General features: G+C 39.8%; 1 protein-coding gene across 2 annotated transcripts in view; it reads right to left on the bottom strand.

Annotated features, from left to right (window-relative positions):
- The window catches only part of PCDH15 (protocadherin related 15), a 367,987-nt gene that overhangs the window by 268,259 nt on the left and 80,225 nt on the right, over positions 1 to 19,503 (bottom strand). For both annotated transcript variants that reach the window (XM_086467277.1, XM_086467276.1), the window contains one exon: positions 2,936 to 3,096. In XM_086467277.1, the coding sequence (XP_086323403.1) occupies positions 2,936 to 3,096 (161 nt within the window). The remainder of the gene's footprint in view (positions 1 to 2,935; positions 3,097 to 19,503) is intronic.

The raw sequence follows: 19,503 nt of genomic DNA, 5'->3' as shown, positions 1-19,503 counted from the left end.
AGGTATGTGGCAAACACTATCTGTAACTTTAATTAATAATCTAACATTATAATCTCCATTTATTTTTCAAGATGGCACTCTTTGCAAAAGATCCAAGAATTTTTAGGCCACCTTTAAGAAACTACTGAGTTTATCTAGAGTCATTAATAATGCCCAAGAAAAACAAATTAGTTGTAGCAATAGATACGTAAATAGACGATGTTCTGGATTTGGTCTTTTTCACAAGAACATGGAAAAAAGTAGTTTGGCCCCTTTGGTAAAATGTGACAGTACAGGACCAACATTACTTTCAGATTTGTACAATTTCTGCTGGGTCAGTGCTTAGATTTAAAACCAGGTCTTTAAACAAATACTCATCAATCTGGGCATTTATAGACAATAATGTAAAAACCTAATGGCACAATGTGACAAATCGTTTATGTTACTAGGGACAAATTAACCCAACACCTTTTAGCAGTTCCTTTCCTTTTCTGTTCTGATTATCACTATTCATCCTTCCTACATATTTAAAGTTTCAGGAGAACAGTCTGGAATCTTCTTTTTATCTGTTTTTGTTTGGAAAACATACTGTCATTCTTAGTAAAATCAATCCAGTAAGATTTTCTTTCAAGAAAAGTAATAAAAAAAGAACAGGATCAGGCTAACTGAATCAGCAGGGCGTTGACAAGTGGGCACATCTGAAAGAACAATGGGAAGACTATCCAAATAGATTGAATGCAATTGTATATGCACCATTTGTGAATCAGAGACTACAATTTTTTCTCTGTAACAAAAAAATTGAATTGTAAGGTTCAATTTAATAAAACCCCTGATTTTATTGGTACTACTAAGTTTCAGATAGTTTTCACTTCAAAGATGAGAAGAATAGTTTACTTTTTTTGTTTGTGGGGGGGGGTTTGGTGGGGTTTTTGTTTGTTTTTTTGTTTGTTTGCTTGGTTTTGGGTTTTTTTGGTTTTGGGTTTTTTTTTTAAAAAAGGAACCGCACATGCTCTTGCATGATTTTGCATTTTAGGGGTTAGTATAGCTCTGGTTCTGAAGGCTGGAAACAGCCTTTAGATAAGAGCTATATTAACCAAGTCTATGACATAAATTTCACATTTTTACTCAATCAGCAGGGTTTTTCTGGGTTGCTTTAATTTTCTTTGGCTTGTAACTTAGCAGCAGTTCATTGAGACCGCAGAAGAGAGCTACATTGGGCTCACACCCAAAATCTCAATTACCTTAAATCTCAGATTTTCTTCTCATATCCTAGTAAATCTAAATAAACACAAATGAGTAATTTTACTCAGCACTACTGTAGTAGGGATAAGAAGTGTTACAGCTCACAGTAAAAAAATAATAACCCCTTAAATACCAATGTAAAATCACCAATATTGCCTACATATAATTAAGAAAATATACATCCTCCACTTGTTTCCTTGCAACTTGAGTCTAATTCTGGCAATGAACATCACTGTACTGTGTCTGTATGTATTCACAATAATACAGTATTTGTGAGTTTAGTTAGGCTGTTACTAATATCAGAAATCAAATAGTTTGACAAGGTTGTTTTGGTAAAGCATTTAGGTTAGATTCAGGTAAAGCAGATGAATGAACCTGTAGAGAGAAAAGTGTCACTAAGAGAGGCATTGAAAAAAGAATTAGCACCGATCTAACAGGAATTAATTTTGTTTCCTAATGCTGTATGGATATGCAGACTTGCGTGGGTTGATGAAGAACTGACCCTGCTTTCTCAGAGTGGTCCTTAAGCCTCACCTCAATCCATTAGGGGCTCTCATTTTTTGCCCCAACTTAAAAATAGAACTGAAAGTCAGACACATTCCACACCTGCCTGTCTCCTCAAAGGCGGCCAGCTGTTTGGCACCAGAGGAAACGCCAACTCTTTGCCAATGCACAGAGAAGTCTTCTGCCACCATGTCCATCCTGCCATGGTTTGTGCTGCATAAATTTGCTTCATATATGAAAACCGTTTGTGAATTAAAACTAAATTAAGAACAGCTGAATTCAATTAGCTCTTTTAAACTAAAAACTGAAATAAAGAAAAATTTGCATGTTATTTCTGGTACTTATGAATATATCTCAAAACACATGGAGAAGACAAATTAATCAATCAAGCTAATACAAACAAACTTTGGTGCACTCCACTGAGAACCCCGATCTGCAAAGCACTCTTTCACGTTGACTACAGTCACTTTTGAGGCAATTTTCCTTTCAGATTCTGATGAACCGCAGCAGTGCTATAACATTGTGAGAAAATGCCTCTATTTTTGAAGTGTTTCTCTTCAGTGAAATTAGCATAGATGAGAACACTCTTATTTATTTTATGCTTTCAATCTCTTTTTAAATAAAAATCAAACTTAGCTTGACAATATTTCTTTAACGCTATTAGGAGCGAGCAGACCACACGAATTTTATGCTGTCTTAAAAAAAGAATCTAAAGCAGCACATTGGCAATTGAGTATGTCAAGTTTTGTAAGTGAATTGTAATGTTCACAATCCCATTGCTCTCTCTTGCATCTCCTAAGTCAACGCACACAGCTAGAGCAGGCTTTTAATAAGTGTCATGGGACATGAGGTGAGCAGCACTTCTACCAAACAAAAGCAGCAAACCTGAATAAAAAGTTTTTAATTCGGTAAAAAAAGTCGTTAGGTTTGATATTTATTTCTGCCAACTCGCACATCTGTTTTTTTGGTCTTTATCGTTGTGTTCATCCACATAAAGTAATTATACACACAGTCAGGTTTCTGCATGCTCCCAGTGAGTCCTAATAAAGAATCAAATTAACTCTGTTCACATCCACCTGGGGACAAAAGATAGATGCAGCTATTACATTCTAGCAGGTCCTGTGTTTACAGTCATTCTATGAGCATACACAGATGTAGAAATTAATGTCCACAGGAAGAAAAGAAACCAAACAGCAACCCCCAAACTTACATCCCTGTCCAGAGTTCGGCCAGTGCTATTTAGGTATAACATTTGGCTGATAGGATCCAGGATCACCCAGTAATCGACGTTGTCCTTTAAGGAGAGTTCAATAGTGGGGTCCGGCTCACCTGCTGTTCCTTTGATGAGCATATTGTCAACCAGGATAGTGCCTACAAAAACAGTAAACACATGAGGGGGAAATTTATATAGGCATCTACATTTTTATGTAGTTTCTTAACAGCTGCAACACTAAAAATACTGTTTTCTAATAAGGGTTTCTGGTATTTTATGTTTTGAGTGATGTCAAAAAGTCTGAACCTTATTATCTGTAATGAAAAACTGACTCTGACACCAAAGCTCTTCCAGATAATACCAGAAGAAGCACTTGCAACGCACAATAATTTAAGTTGATGATAAGACCCATCATATACAGCTCTCTATTTAACATTATGAGTTTTTTCTCCACTGAGCAATCATCACCCAAACTCACCTCAAACAAATGAAAGCACCGAAATAACAACCAAAACCGGAATAAACTTTCTACATCAAGAGTGTCGCATCAAATTGAGAGGAAAATAAAAGAACAGCTACATAAAGCTCTGTAGGAAAAGAGAGGGTTTATACGTTGAGTTGCTCTGCAACAGAAAACTAAATTGCAGCATAAAGACATCAAAACAGTGGCTACCAAAACAAAGGTAGTACTTAGGACTTAATTAGGACCAGACATCTATTCAACATATATAACATGGTTTTCTTCTTTTCTTGTCCCATCCTGTCATTTAAAAGTCCTGCCTAACAGTTCTATAGTCAGTTCACGGTACCCACGATGTACATAATTTCCTGCATAAAACACTCCAACTTACTTTCCAAATGTCAAGCATTACTAACTATCCTAAACGTTGCATTCTGGTGCCTCAGATTTGCACGCAGAGTATTTATAAACCCTTGTTTAAGATCTCATTTTTCTGAAAAATTAACACTACCCCGTTTTCTTCACACTGAAATATTAAATTGTCTTTGCTGAAGTTCATCAACAGTTATGAAGAAAATCTGTCAATGTCACCACCTGCAGAACATTTAAATTATTTAAAAATACTTATCACATAACCTTCTGTATTAAGGACCCAAATACTTTATTCCAAAGTGCAAAGCAAAGCTTCATTACACCTTTGTAACAACATTGACTCTGTATAAATACATTCATCTGCGGAGAGTAGTTCCAAGTTGGCTTTTTCTGGATAAAATAGTAAAACTCATTACTGGTCTTAATCACAGCAACTTGTTTACAGTCCTATTGAGGAAAACACCACTGTAAGGTTTTTTCAACCATTTATTTTGAAAAGGAAGAAATATTTTTGAAAATTTGATAGGAAGAAATACTACCAGACATCTATAACTTTGCACTAAAGACTGATTTCAAGTCAGAGAAGCAACACCCTTTCAGCCACATGAGAAACACAGTTCCTACCAACGTATTTTATGGCTACCAGCACAACTTCTTGTGCAATACTGTCTGTACAATTATACTCTGACCCAGTAGCTTAAACTAGCATACAGCTTTTGGGATACCACTGCTAGTTTTAATGTAAAGAGGATTCCACCAGGAGAAACAAGCTGATTACCAACCCTGTGACGTGTAAAAGTGGTTATGTCTAGTCATCAATTTCTCCAAAATCTACAAAAACCACCAGCAGCTTCTGTGTATTGCCCTCATCATTGTGCCTCAAAGATGATGCAAAGAAAGGTCAGCAAGCCAAATTTGAGGTCATCTGAACAAAAGGTGCCCCCAGAAAAGCCTCCCCAAAAAACCCACCCAAGATAACGAACACCACAACCACCCCAATGGCTTCAGTTGCTTTGATTTTTTCCAGTCGTCTTGTTCAGACCTGAAGGCAAAGCTGAAGTTATGGCTACATCTTCACTAGCACCAATCCCAACAGAAGGCTCTACACCTCCATTCAAATGGCTCTCGAGGGAAATAAAAATCTGCAATTTCCATCTGTAAACAGCACAGCATTAGGCATTTCAGAAAGGGCCACCTGCGCATAGCAGATCAATAAGGTGGTGTTTATAGAAAATACTACATGGACAAACTCTTGCTGGGAAAAGGAGGAGCTTGAGGGATGGGAGAATTGGGGCAATTGAAGTAACCAAATGTCACAGAAAGGGGAATAGGAGAGGGTTGTGAAAACAGAGCAAAAATGTTTGCAAGGGATAATTAGGAAATAGGGGAGGGAAAAAGCAGAAACAGCTTCTGTCTCCTCTTCCATGTTGAAGACCAAGTCCATGAGCAGCCAAGGGGCATCACAGCAGAAGTTAGAAGGACACTAAGCTACCACAGCTGTCCACCAGTACAACACTTTCAGATGCTTAAGCAATCGTGACATATAAAGAGGGTTTATTTCTCTCCTTAGAAAATTGTTTAAAACAATAAAAAATAAAGATTGTGCCATAATGAAAACTGGTCCCTAGTTTCTACAAAACTCAAGATTATGAATATAATCTAAGTTTAGTAGGTTTTGATTGAAGTGACAGTAGAAAAGGGAAATTACTTTTGGACTTCGCAGTTGCGCTGCTTGTAGAGAAATCCAGCATATGCAACGCTAAAGGAATTAGACAGACAACCGTGGCAGTGCTCTGACTGCTAATAGTCTGCGGGGCCAGGCCCCTGTGAAGGGAGTGATTACCCTTCTATGAACTTCATACAGGTAATCAGAGGAAAAAATACAAACCTCAAAGGCACATCTAAATGCCTCCTGGCACAGCATGCATTTGGAAAAGGCAAGATACAAGGGCCTTAACACCAGAAGCACTTTCTGCATGTTAAGAATTGCAAAAAAATAACTATAATTTTAGACTGCAACATCTACACAAAGAGGAAAGTGCTGCAGAACAAGTCAACAGTGGTTGTAACAGTGTCCTTATACTAACATACACCAAGTATCTTACTACCTGGCATTTGTGTCAGCAAAAGCTTTGGTTCGGTATAGACTATGCACACCATGGTTTGTTGCTCTTTGTCCAAGAAGGCTCCCTTGCCTAATTTCTAGAAGATTGACTCCCGCCAAACTCAGCCTCCTGCAAGGGCTAAAGAACTCAACTTTAATTTTTAATGAACTTGAGAATAAATGATTGCAATTACATACTTAAAAATATTTAATCAACTTAAAATCTTGATGTGATGATCAATTTCATACAGTCTCTAGTAAACTACTCCTACTTAACCGACCTCACTGCTTTGAATTTGGCAACTCGTTCAACTTTCCTCTGTTGCACTCTACAACGGCTATCTGCTTGATTTAACAAAGCACTTCTATTCGGTTTGTTTTGATACAGCGATTCTTTTGTTCTTAAAAATGGACTGTTTTTTCTTCAGATATTCATGAGGCACTTGTACTCTCTCTTCAAGAGACAGCAGTTTGCAAATAAGCATTTTAATAGCCATCCTTAAACGGGATATCTTGGGATATGTCTAAATGGGATATTTTAGTTGAATGTTTTGGTGGAGCCTTTTTTTAAAGAGTGAGGTCTGGGAATAAACCTTATGCTGGCACATGAATCAGGAAACAGCATTCTAGTAGAATGCTACCTGCAGCACTTTTAGGAATTCAAAGGCATTTGCAGTTTCTCTTTCTGCAGTCATTGAGCTCAAGGCATGTGGAGCACAACCCACCCCGCCAGTGACACTACTAAAGGGGTGGCACCAGGCAAAGGCTCAACTTCATGCCCAACATGCCCATATGTACATATGCACACACACACACTCTAAGTCTGCGTGCTGCAGCAAAGACAAGTACCAATAGCTGCCAACAGATAGAAGGAAACTCATCTCTTCTGCACTGTAAAGCAGTGGGGATTTATTCACACCTAGTATATCAAAAAATGAAAACCAATCAAGCAAGGATAGCAAGAAGAGGGAGCCTAAAGAAACAAGAAGCTCCTGCTTTATGAAGAGATGTTGAAGTTCGCACATCAGCAGCAGGTGGGCCGACATCCAGGTGGGCATCTTCACTGGAGCTGGGAAACCCAAGATCAGATGGACCGAGTGGTTATAAACCACCTGCCAAAGGGCAAACAGCATTCCCAGGGGTGCTTCTGCATGTGCATCTTCTGTTGGCCAAGCTGAAGAAACCAAAGCAGGCCGAGAGAGGTTAGAGTTCAGAAAGGTCTCCATGTGCTGGTCCCACCTCTGTCTGCTCAGCACTATTAAGAATGTGCTGCGGAACCCGAGCTCCAACCCACATGCACCTGAGAGCTTCTCCTCTACTCAGTGACACCCGAGCAATGTTTACATAGTATGCAATACATCAGGTTTCTTTCAGACCAAGCAAATGTGCTTTAAAACCTCACTCTATCTCCGTGCTGCTTTCCTCTGCCTGCCACTGATTGTAATGCAATTTGAAAATGGGGATTATTTTCTTATAGAAAGGCATTAGATGGATCAGTTGAAATGGTAGTTGGTTTTATATATATATATATATTTTACAGATTTTTCTTAGTTAAACCTGGATCACAAACTTATTTTTCTACATTTGAAGGTTTATGTCTGTAGAATAGGATGGATTAAAGAGCAATAAATTAGAAGTCAATGGAAAATGAAAACCTTATTGCAGAAGTAAATTCTCAACATTACCATGAACTTACTTAGACCCACGCTACAGTTTCACACACAAAAATAGGATAATTGTATAAAGCCACCTCCCAGATTACCTATTTCCTATTCTCCATCCTCACATCATCAGTAAGGGTCTCTGAGAAGTTTCCAAGGTTGTTTCAAGATTGTTTTCCTGCCATCCTGGCCTGTCTTCTCCTGTCCTGCTCTGCATGCAGCCACAGCCTCCAAGCAATTACAGAGCACAGCTAAAACCAGCCCACTATTTTGGCCAAACTAGGAGTCTGACAAGCTTAGGTTAAGGCTAGTCCTCCCACATTACGCCTTCCCACCTTGAGCCATTGTAAGAATTTGTGTACTACAGGGAAAAGGTCTGTCCTTAAGGCATTGTATAGTACCAGTTTGGGTCCACTGTAAATGGAGGTGACCCATTTTCTTGTTTTAGTGCTTCCCAGCCAGCATGAAGACAGAGACCTAGCACTAACAACTCCTGCCCCAGGCTGAAATGACACAGCAAGATGGTGGAAGTCATTCTAGAGGCAGCTCCTGACTGGGGAAAGGCAGCAGCACTGGGTTCACTGTCAATTCAGAGCATATGAATGCCTGTCCTGTGGGACAAAGAATCACAGTCCTTCCTCCCCGCCTTCCCTCCACATTCACAAACAATGGGGCCAGAGTCCCATAAAGCCAGAGAAGCACCACCTCAGTACTTCACACACACGACTCTCATGTGACTTTGAAAAATCTGACGCATAGCATTTACACTCTAAATCAAAACATAACAAATAAGGATGAAAAGGAACCAGAAGAGGAAAGCATGACAGTCAAATGCTAACTACTAAACTCACCAAATGCTCAGTACTTGCCTTCCTAGGTGTATAATAAACCTAGATTAATTTTTTTGTTAATTCTGCCCTCCCCACCTTTTAAGAGGATGAGCAAGAGGTGAACAGATAAAGAGTCATGTGGAAAGACAGAGATGGATGTCCAGGAGAAAACAGAGGGCAAAGAAAAAGCAGTGAAGCAGAGAGTTTGAGTGACAGAGCAGCACCAAGAGGAGGAGAGATTTTAAAAAGCCAGAGGACAGAGGAGGGATACAGGAAAAAAGAATTCAGGCTGTAGTGACTATACTGTCCTAACACAAATACTGCTAAGGACTGGGAAGACCAGGAGTCTGGCTGGAGACACAGTTTACAAGTTGCAAGTTTACTCTAAGTCCCAGGTCATACATGATTCTGCACAAAGCTTCAATCCTGTAAAATTATGACAGCAAAGGAGCATATAAGACAAAAACAAGTACCCCATCCTTCCTCACACAGGTAAGAGAAAAAAAATGAAAACAATTAATTCTAAAGGTGTAAAACAGGAAAACAGGTTTTCAGAAATCCTTTTTCAAAAACAATTTCTTTTTTACTGCTGGAGGTTGTAGCAGCAGGATAATTGCTTGGTTCACAGAAGAGTCCTTCTGTTCCTCTTTTCATGCTTCACTGGGGGAAGTTTACCACCAGGCGCCAGGCTGAGGCCACCGATGTCGCTCTTGTGTTCTCTTTCTGCAAGTGTTTCTGACAGAAAAGCTCTTAGTGCTGGAAAACCTAAATTAAGTAGGTAAAGTATGTCAGTGTCCAAGGACTGACTCATCTTTGTCGATTTTTGACATACCATTATTTTATTTGTTGATGCCTCAACAGAACCCAGTACTTGTACCAAAAGATTAACTACACTTCTTGGATCTCAACAGACAACATTTCTCCACCATGCTGCAACAGACTACACAAACCAAATTCCAGAGTTCTACTCCCCATTATTATAGCAGCAACCTAAGTTAAGTTGGAAAGAGATGTAGCTGCCTCCCCAGAGTACTGGAGCCAGGCTGCACTGGCTGCTTCCTAACCCCTCCTCCAGTGGCCACATTTATGAGGCCTTAAATCAAAAAGGGATTTAGGAGAAGGGCTCCATCCAACATTTCATTTCTCTTTCTGTGCCCAGCTCAAAAGACGCACTTTGCTGTGCCTGCCCACTCACGTCACCAGCAGGGGCACACCTCCAGCACCCCCCTTCCCTCCAGAGCTCTCTGCTTCTCACATTTTGCCCTCCCTTTCACTCAGCACTGGTGTTGGGAGCCAACATCATTGCCCAGAGCCTTTGAACATCAAAGAAAGCTTTGCTCTACGTTTAGCACTATTTTTGCAACACAGGACCACAGGAATGTCTATGGGATTAGACTATGGTCGGCAATGTCCAACAATACTCTGCACTGCAAGTGGCAAAGCAATATAACTCTGCAGGAGACAGGCGAGAACTGAACGTCTTTCTCCCGCAGGGATCATTTTTTCCACCTCAGTCTTCAAAAATGTCTCCTTCTGCGAAAATTTTCTGTATTTTCTTAACATTTGGAAACTCTTTTGAACCCATTCTAACTCTGAATGGTACAGAAGGTAAATGCAATCACTCTCTTCTAAACCTATGTAAAGGTTTACGCTGAATTGCTATTAAAAATTCAACCTCTATAAAACATAACTTACAAAGGATTTTTTTTTTTCTTTTAAATGTGTAATTGCATACACATTATATTGCATATTCCTGTGAAATTTCAGACCAAAGTCCCATCTAGCCTGGTACCCTGATTGCAACAGAGGCCAACAGGCAATGCTCATGACAGATTTAGATCTCAAAGTGACTTACAGCTCCCTTCTCTACATGCTCCTTGGCTCCAGATCTCCCTCATCCATGAGCTTACTGGCTTTACAGGCACACAGGCTCTTCTTCAAAAGCTTTTAAAAGCATACAACAGCATAGATTGAGAAGGTATCATCATACTTTGCTCAAGGGACTATTTTCTAAATAGTTAACTATGCATGTTTTCAAAACATACTGACCTGCTAACTGAAGAAACACTAATAATCAGATCTCTCTCCAAGTCAGCAGATGTGGATATGCAGAGCAGCAAAAGTTCTCCGAACAACAGGAGGGGCAGTCAGGGTTGCTGGCTGTGGGACAGCCACAAGGACCCCTCCAGTCCAGGGGCTTTTAGCAGCCTCCCTGGCCCCCAGACCGCCTGCTCACCTGCCAAGTAGGCTATCGAGTCTCTGGCAAGCCCACACGGGTAAAACATCTACTGAAATACAATTTCGAAAGACTTGAACTGTGGGATTCATCTTTTTTTATTATTATTATTATTATTATTATTTTAGCAAATGGGACCAGAAACAGATTGCTAAGGTTGACATAAAATTCTACGTTATCTAGACAAAAAGCTTCCAATTCTTGGGAAAAAAAATAAAAATTCCTAGATCAGTGCTCTCACACCAGACAACACATAGAAATGCAAAGGAAACGACCGTCAACAGAAGTGTTACCCTATAAAAGTACCCACACATACAATGGAAAGACTATCAAGACAAAAATACACACAGGCTAAAATTTCTGGGAGTATTTTAAAAAAGAAAACATTCCTCCTCTTACCAGACAGCATAGAAATAATAAAAATGCACATGCTACAGTCAGCAGTGAGATAAAAAGGCTTGGGGCTATTCCAGCAAACATTTTATTTCTTGTCTCATTTCCCAGAAGACCTTTGCAACAACAATTCTTGAAGGTGATTTAGATTTTTAAGACACAGCACACAACAACAACAAGGATATGCATAAATAGGCAGAACGCAATGACTTTGAGTTAGGCTCTTCAGGGATGAAGCTATCTCGAATTAGAAACACTCCAGTTACATGTCCTTTGATAAAGGAAACGCATTAGCACCATTAAATTTCCTGTAAGTTTTACTGTACTTAGACAAACTCTTTTGTGAGAAATAAAAAACAGCATAGGAATTATCCCTGCATTTCATGAGGGTCAGATGATGAGAGAAAACGCTTTTGAAACTACTAAAGGTGATATAAAGAGGGACAACAATGCTGTACAGCAGAAACAGGAGCAAATATAATGTCCTCACCTAAAAGCAAAGCAAATGAACTCAAGAACTAGTCAGAGATCAGACAGGCAAGTCAGTGAAAACAGTTGGTAGTCCTGGATTCAAGAACTGGAATAAGCCAGACATATAAACACAGAAAAGATGATGAGGCTCCTAAGAGGAGGAGACCTTCAGCACCGGATGTCTTAGGAAGACATGTGACAAACTTTCATCAGAAGAAAACCCCCTACACTTGGAGCCAGAAGAATGGATTGACAGTTTGTTATTCTATGATCCTATTATCTGGAAAGACAGAGCAGAAACATCAGCACGTTTTACTTTCATTCACGTATCTGAGCTCTTCCTGAATTTGGCCCAGTTTATGAAAGTCCTAAGTGGAAAGTTATCCTTCGCCTTACTAAACACTCAGGAATGAGGGAAAACTAGCACAGGGAAACCCTGGAGCACAAGAGGTCATGGGAACATGAAACTTTACATAATTCCAAGTTCTGGAACGACGATGTTCTGCCACAATTCACAAGGTAGAAATTACCCCAAAGTAATGGATGTTTCTTGTCACAGCACCTAATTTTACAAACTAGCTTTTGCACTGAATGTTATTGCTCCTAAAAGTAAGCTTATTATATACCCTGACATGTTGAAAAGTCATGTTTCATTTTGGTATTTTAAGGAAAAAATATGTTTATTAACGTAGCTCATGTATATTCCCAGCCAGAACTGAGCTCCTGGGAACACAAATGGTCTAATTACGTGCATTGATTATTAAGTTAGGTACCTGCAAACAAAATGATTTGCATTTAAAAGGAGTCATGTTCCCAGGGATATCCAAGCCTTGCCATTTAAATATATTATCACAAAACCAATTTCTAATTTCAGACCTGTTTTATTTTATTGAGATCATATTAATAAACATCAATAAACACTGTATTTATTCTTCATCTGCCAAGTAGGTACTAAGCCAGGAGAAAGCGAAAACAATTTTAGCTGTGTGACTACAGAGACATTAGTGGAAGGCCAAGACACACACACCAGCTATTTCCTAGCACAAAACATTTCAGATATAATTTACTATGCCTGTGCAACACAGTCAAGCTCCTCATAATTAAGACAGACCCACACATCCCAGACACAGCAAAGTCACTATGCACACACAACTTTTACTTTTCACTTTCTTGGTTGCTGGGAACACAAGACCAGGCTCTCAGTGCCTACATGCACCAAGAACACAGAGAAGCCTGAGCTGACACCTGTGGTGTGACCTTGGACCAGCTCAAATGACAAACTTGACCCAAAAAATCCCCCCCGGGAGCATGGGGATCTTCAGGGTGAGCATGTGGCTCCTGAGCTCCAGTGCTGGGTGACCAATAAGAAGGGTTGCAGCCACAGCTCCTCAGGCTTTTACCTTCCTCCTGCCAAACAGCAGAACGTACAAGTCTCCAAAACTCAATGAAGGAGGAAACAGCCAAGTTGGATCAAGGACTTCTTCCTGGCCCTTTCCCTCCAGATAAGCCTCAGGATCTTGGAAGATGAATGTGAAGCCAAGGTCTCTGGTTCCTCCTCTGTGACCAATACTTGCTACCTGGGCATCAGCTCCTTTATGCACAAGATGAGTATGAATTGGAGAGACTGGCTGTTCTGTTTCATTTCTATTTTTCTGAAAGGATAACACATTTCCCATTCTATAGAAAATAGAAAAATATTTCATTTTCATTCTGATTATACAAAAATTACTTCTTTGGAAGTACAGATTTTTGTCACTCAGGAAATGCCAAGCTTTAGCTATGTTTGACTCTCAAAACAGAAACCTGCATTTCAAAATTAACCTAAAATACATGCCCAGGATTGTGCAAAGAGGGTGGGACTTGAGCTCTCAGTACAGGTAAGCAAGACTGATAATCAGGCAGCAAGTGTGTGTGTAGGGGGGTGTCTTTGACCAGTGAAATTCTAATGCAAACTATTTTATCAAAATGAGTGTTTCAGTATGTGACAGCAGAGATGGAGTGCAGGGCAGCTATCCATTCATCACATTTCCTTGGGACGACCACATATTCAGGTGATCTGTTTTAGAGTTCCTGGGCACATTCCAGAGTGAATCACATCACAAACACATATTAAAAAGTGGTTTTGTAAATCTTGTTTGCTTTCCAATTCCTTCAGCCATTACTTGAGCAAATCAACATCAGGGTTTATTGGTTCTCTCTTTAGAAAAGCCTAATTTACACTATAAATACTAAAGGACTTAGAAACAATGAAACAGACCAAGCATTTATTCAGGAACACTGTGATCAGGCAATAGCCATTGAAGGTGTGAATTAAATGACTTGAATGTTTCACCTAAATTTGGAGCCCTCCTAGGGCCTGTTTGCACACTGTTCTGAGAGGAGCAGCAGGAGCCTACAACACTCTGCTCTGAAGTTGAATTATTAAAATTACAAAAGGCCTACTTAAACATTGTTTATGGCTAGCTCCATAATTTTTTAAATATTTCCTAGGCATCTGCTGTGCACTGTAACAACCACATGGATCTGTTTTCTTCTTAAAAAGAAAGCAAAAAAAGACAACTTACTGATGCTTATCCATCCTCTCTATCTGCTCATGCTACTTTCCACAGGGAAGTATCCTGGGGGGAAAAAAGTGAGCATTGCCAGCAAACTTGGATTTTCTTGGTGCGCCCTGTTCAATAACAATGGCAGAATGACTGAAGCCCTGTTTTGCCCCAACGTGACTGCTTAATCTGGGTTTGACTCTAGTCTCCCAGCTGCAGATGCTGGAAGGCCACAAACATTGCAGCCTGAGCCTCGAGAAAGGGGAGTAAAAGGCAAGCGTGTGCGAAACACAGGGAAGAGCCACCGACGAACATCACCCAGGCAGAAACCATTACCACAGACCTAAATTTTTATCTTTAACTAGATTTGGATACAAGTCTTGTCAAACAATAACTCAATCTTACTATACTCTTGCTACAATATCTGTCCTATTTTCAGAGGCAAAAAGAATCCTTGAGGTATGGAGTCGAGCACTACAGATCAAGTGCACACTGGACTTTATAACAGACAGGAAAATCCACAGTTTCTTGGAAAACTTGTCTATTTAGAAAAGTGAAGGCGTAATTTTTTGGAGAATACACGAATTTCTTGTGATACCTCAGCAGGGTAAACAAAGGAGGAACTACCCTAAATGACAATATCAGGAGAGCCCAAGAGCAGGACAGAGGAAAAGGAGCGTCTGCCTTTGAAATTTATTTTTTTACTGATCTGTAACAGTTTGGTTCTGGAGGAAGAGTACTTTTTTTTTTTTTTTTAAATCACTTAACTTTTTCATGCATTACTGCCTAGCATTCCCCTTCTACAAGGAGAGGGAAAGCATTCTCCTTGATAGGGAGAAAGAAATCTTTTATTTTCCTGTGAATTGCTTTATTACAAAAATAAAAAGCATAAGAAAAGGACTTCATTGTCCACAGAAATCTACAAGGCCATTTGCAACCTGTAACTGTGCATAAACCTCCATGAATTGGGCTGATGCCAAGGAATCAGAATTCCAAAAAGTCACTGACAAAAGAGTCGTTAAGAATCATACCACCAGTTTTGGAGCAGAATACAGAATGAGGCAATTTCGACAGCAAGCAGAAAGAGTGATGGATTATAATGGACAGACTGATACAAATATCAGTCTAACATCCTTCCATATGACTTTACTCTCGTTACACTAAAAAACACAAACTGTAGCTGATTTATGTCACCAGTACTAACTCACGGTTGTGTTTGCAGACATACCAATAGAAAACTAAGAAAACCAGAAATACTTGACACAACATCCTGCCTAGAAGCAATTTTTTTTCCTCTTTGAGGACATTCACAAGCAAGCGCTAAGCTGTTTAGCTGCCTCTGCAACCAAGCACTGGCTTCTTCAGAACTCAAATCCCAAGTCCTTAATGCCACTAAAATGTTACATTCAAAAAACAATTTTAAGCAGCAGTATTGCAGGGGGAAAAAGTTAAACCTGTTAAAAGCACACTGTTCCCCAGAGACAGTCAATTATTTCAGACTTTCCTCACCTGGGTGTCAGGGAAGCAGCAAAGATGTATCCAGCTTACAAGTGTAGCATGAGGATCAGGTTTTTCACTTTTTCATCATTTACCTTGCAAATGATGATGGATTTTTTTTTTCCCCTTCAGACAGACCTGCTCCTTTTCCAAAGAGACATCACACTCTATACGGCTGTCTGAACAGGACTTAGCATAAAGAAAATGTCAACGAGTGAACTGAAAACAAACATTTGGAAGAGGCTACTAGAGAGCTCTCGAGGCATTTGATTTTGCTTGTAATCTGAAAGCTCTCTTAAAAAAGAAAAGCCAAGTTAGAATAAAATATTAGATTCATGATTAACTAAGTGTTTGCTGTTCTATTGTGTGCCACATGGACAAGAAAACTTCAGGCATTTGCTTTATTAAGCAGCAAATCCTAAAAGGAGAAAGCCTCATCTTATAATGAAGTAAAAATAAAATCACTGAAACAATAAAACATATTAAGGATTACATACCTGCACAATTGGTACCACCTGATTTGAGCACCAGCCAAGCTTCTTGCTGTAATACTGCTGAGAACTTCACAACGTTTAACCATCTGAGCTTACTTCTTAACAAAACAAGGGTGTTAAGACAGACATTTTTAATGACAAAAAAAAGCTGAAAATAAACCTCTTGCTCCTTTTAAAGACACTTGCACCTTTTAATAGTTCTAGATTATCTTTTTCAGAGCAGCAATTTGAAATGAAGCAAAGTGTTGAATCACATCAGGGATGTGCCTTTTGTCACCCTGTGAAAGGCTGCCCATGTGCAAGCTGCTGAATAAAACACAATTCGCACATGTTCAGAACAGGACTTCGGAATTTAACAGCTACAGTATTAGAAAAAGCCATCATGTCTAAGCATGCCGGTACCTCATCCCACCCCCCAGGGCAGCTTGCTCAGGCACCAGCCCCCAACTTGGCAGCACGTCATCCATTTCCCCACACTGCCTGCTCGGAATCACAGCTAGAAATCTCCAGGGTCAAAAGTGTGAATATAAAATGACCACAAGAACTGAGCTTCTCTAGGAACAAAATCCAGACAGAACTGGGACATGGTTACATTGATCAAGTCCAGGAGAGAAGTGAGAAGAAAAGTCTGAACCTGTTTGCGTGTCAAATCCTTCTACTAGGAGGCTAAGTGCAGGATTCCTGCATCTCACCATTCCTCTGCCACCAGGACGCTCGTATGAAACTCATCCACAAAATATTCACCGCTGTCGCTGGGCCCACACCGAGGAGGCTGCTGTATGTTCCAGCTGGATGACAAGCAGCCATGCTGTGCAAACCTGCCTCACAATGCAATGCCTGCTATCTTTTCTGGCACACACACAAAAAATCCTTACAAAAGAGTCACACCTGATAATACCTTTTTTTGACAATCCGTGTCCAAGGTATGCATGTGCTGTACTGATGGATTCAGCTGACAAGACAGCTGAAATGATCGACTTCATGCGACTTAACTGGGACTATTTAACAAAGAACTGCTCATCGTCATGGTGTTACTCAAGTTTCAGTGATAGCTTAAAAGGGGCATGATGGAAGTTAAAAATTGAATTTCCAGAATGTTGATTTATTTTTACAATAAAGCACAGTATGTTTCAGACTTTTATTTTAATTCTACACTAACCTGGAGGCTAATATAGCCAGTAAGGGCTCGGGATGAGGGTGGTTTTAACTGCTTCTTTGCAGTAGCTTAAAACACAGAGAAAACTACCGAAGTTCGAACTGCATAATTTCATTCCATACTTCTACCATGAAAAGTTTCAACAGAGAATACTTTAAAGCAGCTCTGACAGTCTCTTCAATGTAGTTACATATTTTTTCACTTATTCAACCACAAGCAAAATCACTACTTGAATGCATCTGATTTCCAGGACATGCTTTCAGTTAGCTTTTCAGCCATCAAGACTGCCCAAGCTGCTCTTTTTACAGAAGTGAATTAAGAGGGAACGGAAGAGTGAACAGCGTCGGTACCCACTCCCAAAAGCCTATCAATCACAATTATTAAAAAATGTCAATGTCTTCCTACTGCTTTTCTTCACATTATTTTTTTTCCTCCACGTATAAGTCATGGTGGAATAGAGTTTCCGGGCTATCTCATCTGGTAACTTCCCAGAATCATTCCTTTTGTAAAACACAGGCATTTAATATACGTGAAATAAAGCTTTATTAACAGTTTTGCATGCAGTTATTTGCTGCATTAACCAGAGGAGCAATCTGTGCCTTTGGAGAACCAAACCCTATGATTGCAAATAAACACAACTTTCTGAAAGACAAACTTTTTCTAAAGAATGGCCACACCTCTCCTTCAGAGCCACAGCACTACGTAAAAGCCCATTACAAAAGAACCTATTTTACACTTGTTAAAAATGCAACAGAAATGTAAAACCAATAAAAAGCTGTTTTAACAATTCCAGAAAGAAATTAAGTTTCGACAATCAGAAATATTCCCCACTACTTCTCCAAACAAAATTTACACACCTGAGGGGTTATTTCTCATTAATACGTAAAAGGCCACACCATGGCAGCCGAGGAAAGTGAAGGTCCCTCAAGGGGAGGCAAAAAGGGTAGCTTAACCAAGCACGCGATAACATGTAACCAACTTAATGCAGTTAAAAATCAAAATATCTGCCCTAAGCAAGGTGCGTTACCTTATGCATTGGAAAGCACTGGCTCCTGCCTTGCAGCTGAGGGACAGTAATCACCAGATGGGAAGGGCTAACTTTTTAAAATAAATTACCGTGACAGCTTGCCAGTCTGTGTGCATACCTTCATCCTGCAGCGGGCCAGTGTGACTTGGAGGTTTGGGCACTGCCGTAAAGTTTTAAAACTGCCCCTCAGGGCAGGCAGAGAAGAGGAAAAGCCTTTTGTGCACCCTAAATCCTCCTAGTATCCATCTTCTTAAATAAATTCACATGGCCTACATAATCCAGGATTATGTGCTGATTATCATTAAATGTATGGTTACTGCCACATGTGCCCACACAGATACAAGCTCTTTTCCATTGCAAAACCCTTACAGCAACCAGCAAATTTCTCTGAGGTTACTCTTTTCATGCACCTCCAAGACTGCTTTTGATACAGTCTTATGGTTATTGCAATTACCTTCTCAGGTGAGAGAAGCAAGAAGCTCTCTAGCCTCTTCACTTTGCCCTGATAATGTGCCCCTGCAAAGCTAACTGACTCTCTCTTCCAGAGTCTTTCACCACATTGCCAGCTCTAAACTGCAGCTCTCCAGAGGCTCATATTCACAAGAAATCCTTTATTGAAAATGTCACCGATACAGCCATCTTATGCCAAAGCTTAAGAGAATTTCTAATTCCATGGATATTGGAAAAAATAATTGTTCTTGAATACTAAACAAATACACAAGTAAAGCAGCTGACAGCCTTCAGGAAGCTTTCAATAGCCCATTCCCCATCTTCAGCAAGCTGTCAAAAAAGGCACCTAACGATAAAGCTACTCACAAGCAATTTAGCTGGGGAGAGAGAGGCTCCTGAGCTGCAGCTGTGAAACCACAACTCTTAACTGCAAACCTACAGCATGATTATTGCCCGCCACAAACTACTTGTGCTTGCAAAATCAGGGGTATGAGTACAATACGGAAAATGCAGCTGCACACACCTGACTGGCGCAACAAGACAACTGCAATAGTTCCACTTACCCATACGCAGAGACACTAACTAAAGGCTCTATTGTAACATAAACATGAAAAAATAACTTTCAATTTTCAAATAAAAAGCAGTTCTTAGAGTTATCACGTGCCCAGCATTGGAGAGCATATTTTCATCACTAATTCTACAATGCAAATTATCAAATTCTACTACCAAAGTGAGGTGGGAAAAGCTATTGAATAACTTGTCTGGCTTGCTTGGTCAGTGCAGGGGAAAAGAAAGTTGAAAACCACGGGTAAAAGCCCATACAAATAGGCTTTTCAAGAAGTGGAAATGATGCATTGCATTATCTGCACAG

Source organism: Leptosomus discolor, chromosome 6, assembly GCF_034619465.1.
Source record: "Leptosomus discolor isolate bLepDis1 chromosome 6, bLepDis1.hap2, whole genome shotgun sequence".
NCBI classification, from domain to species: Eukaryota; Metazoa; Chordata; class Aves; order Leptosomiformes; family Leptosomidae; genus Leptosomus; species Leptosomus discolor.
Note: the sequence above shows the minus strand (reverse complement) of the source record. Positions and strands in the feature narration are given on the sequence as shown.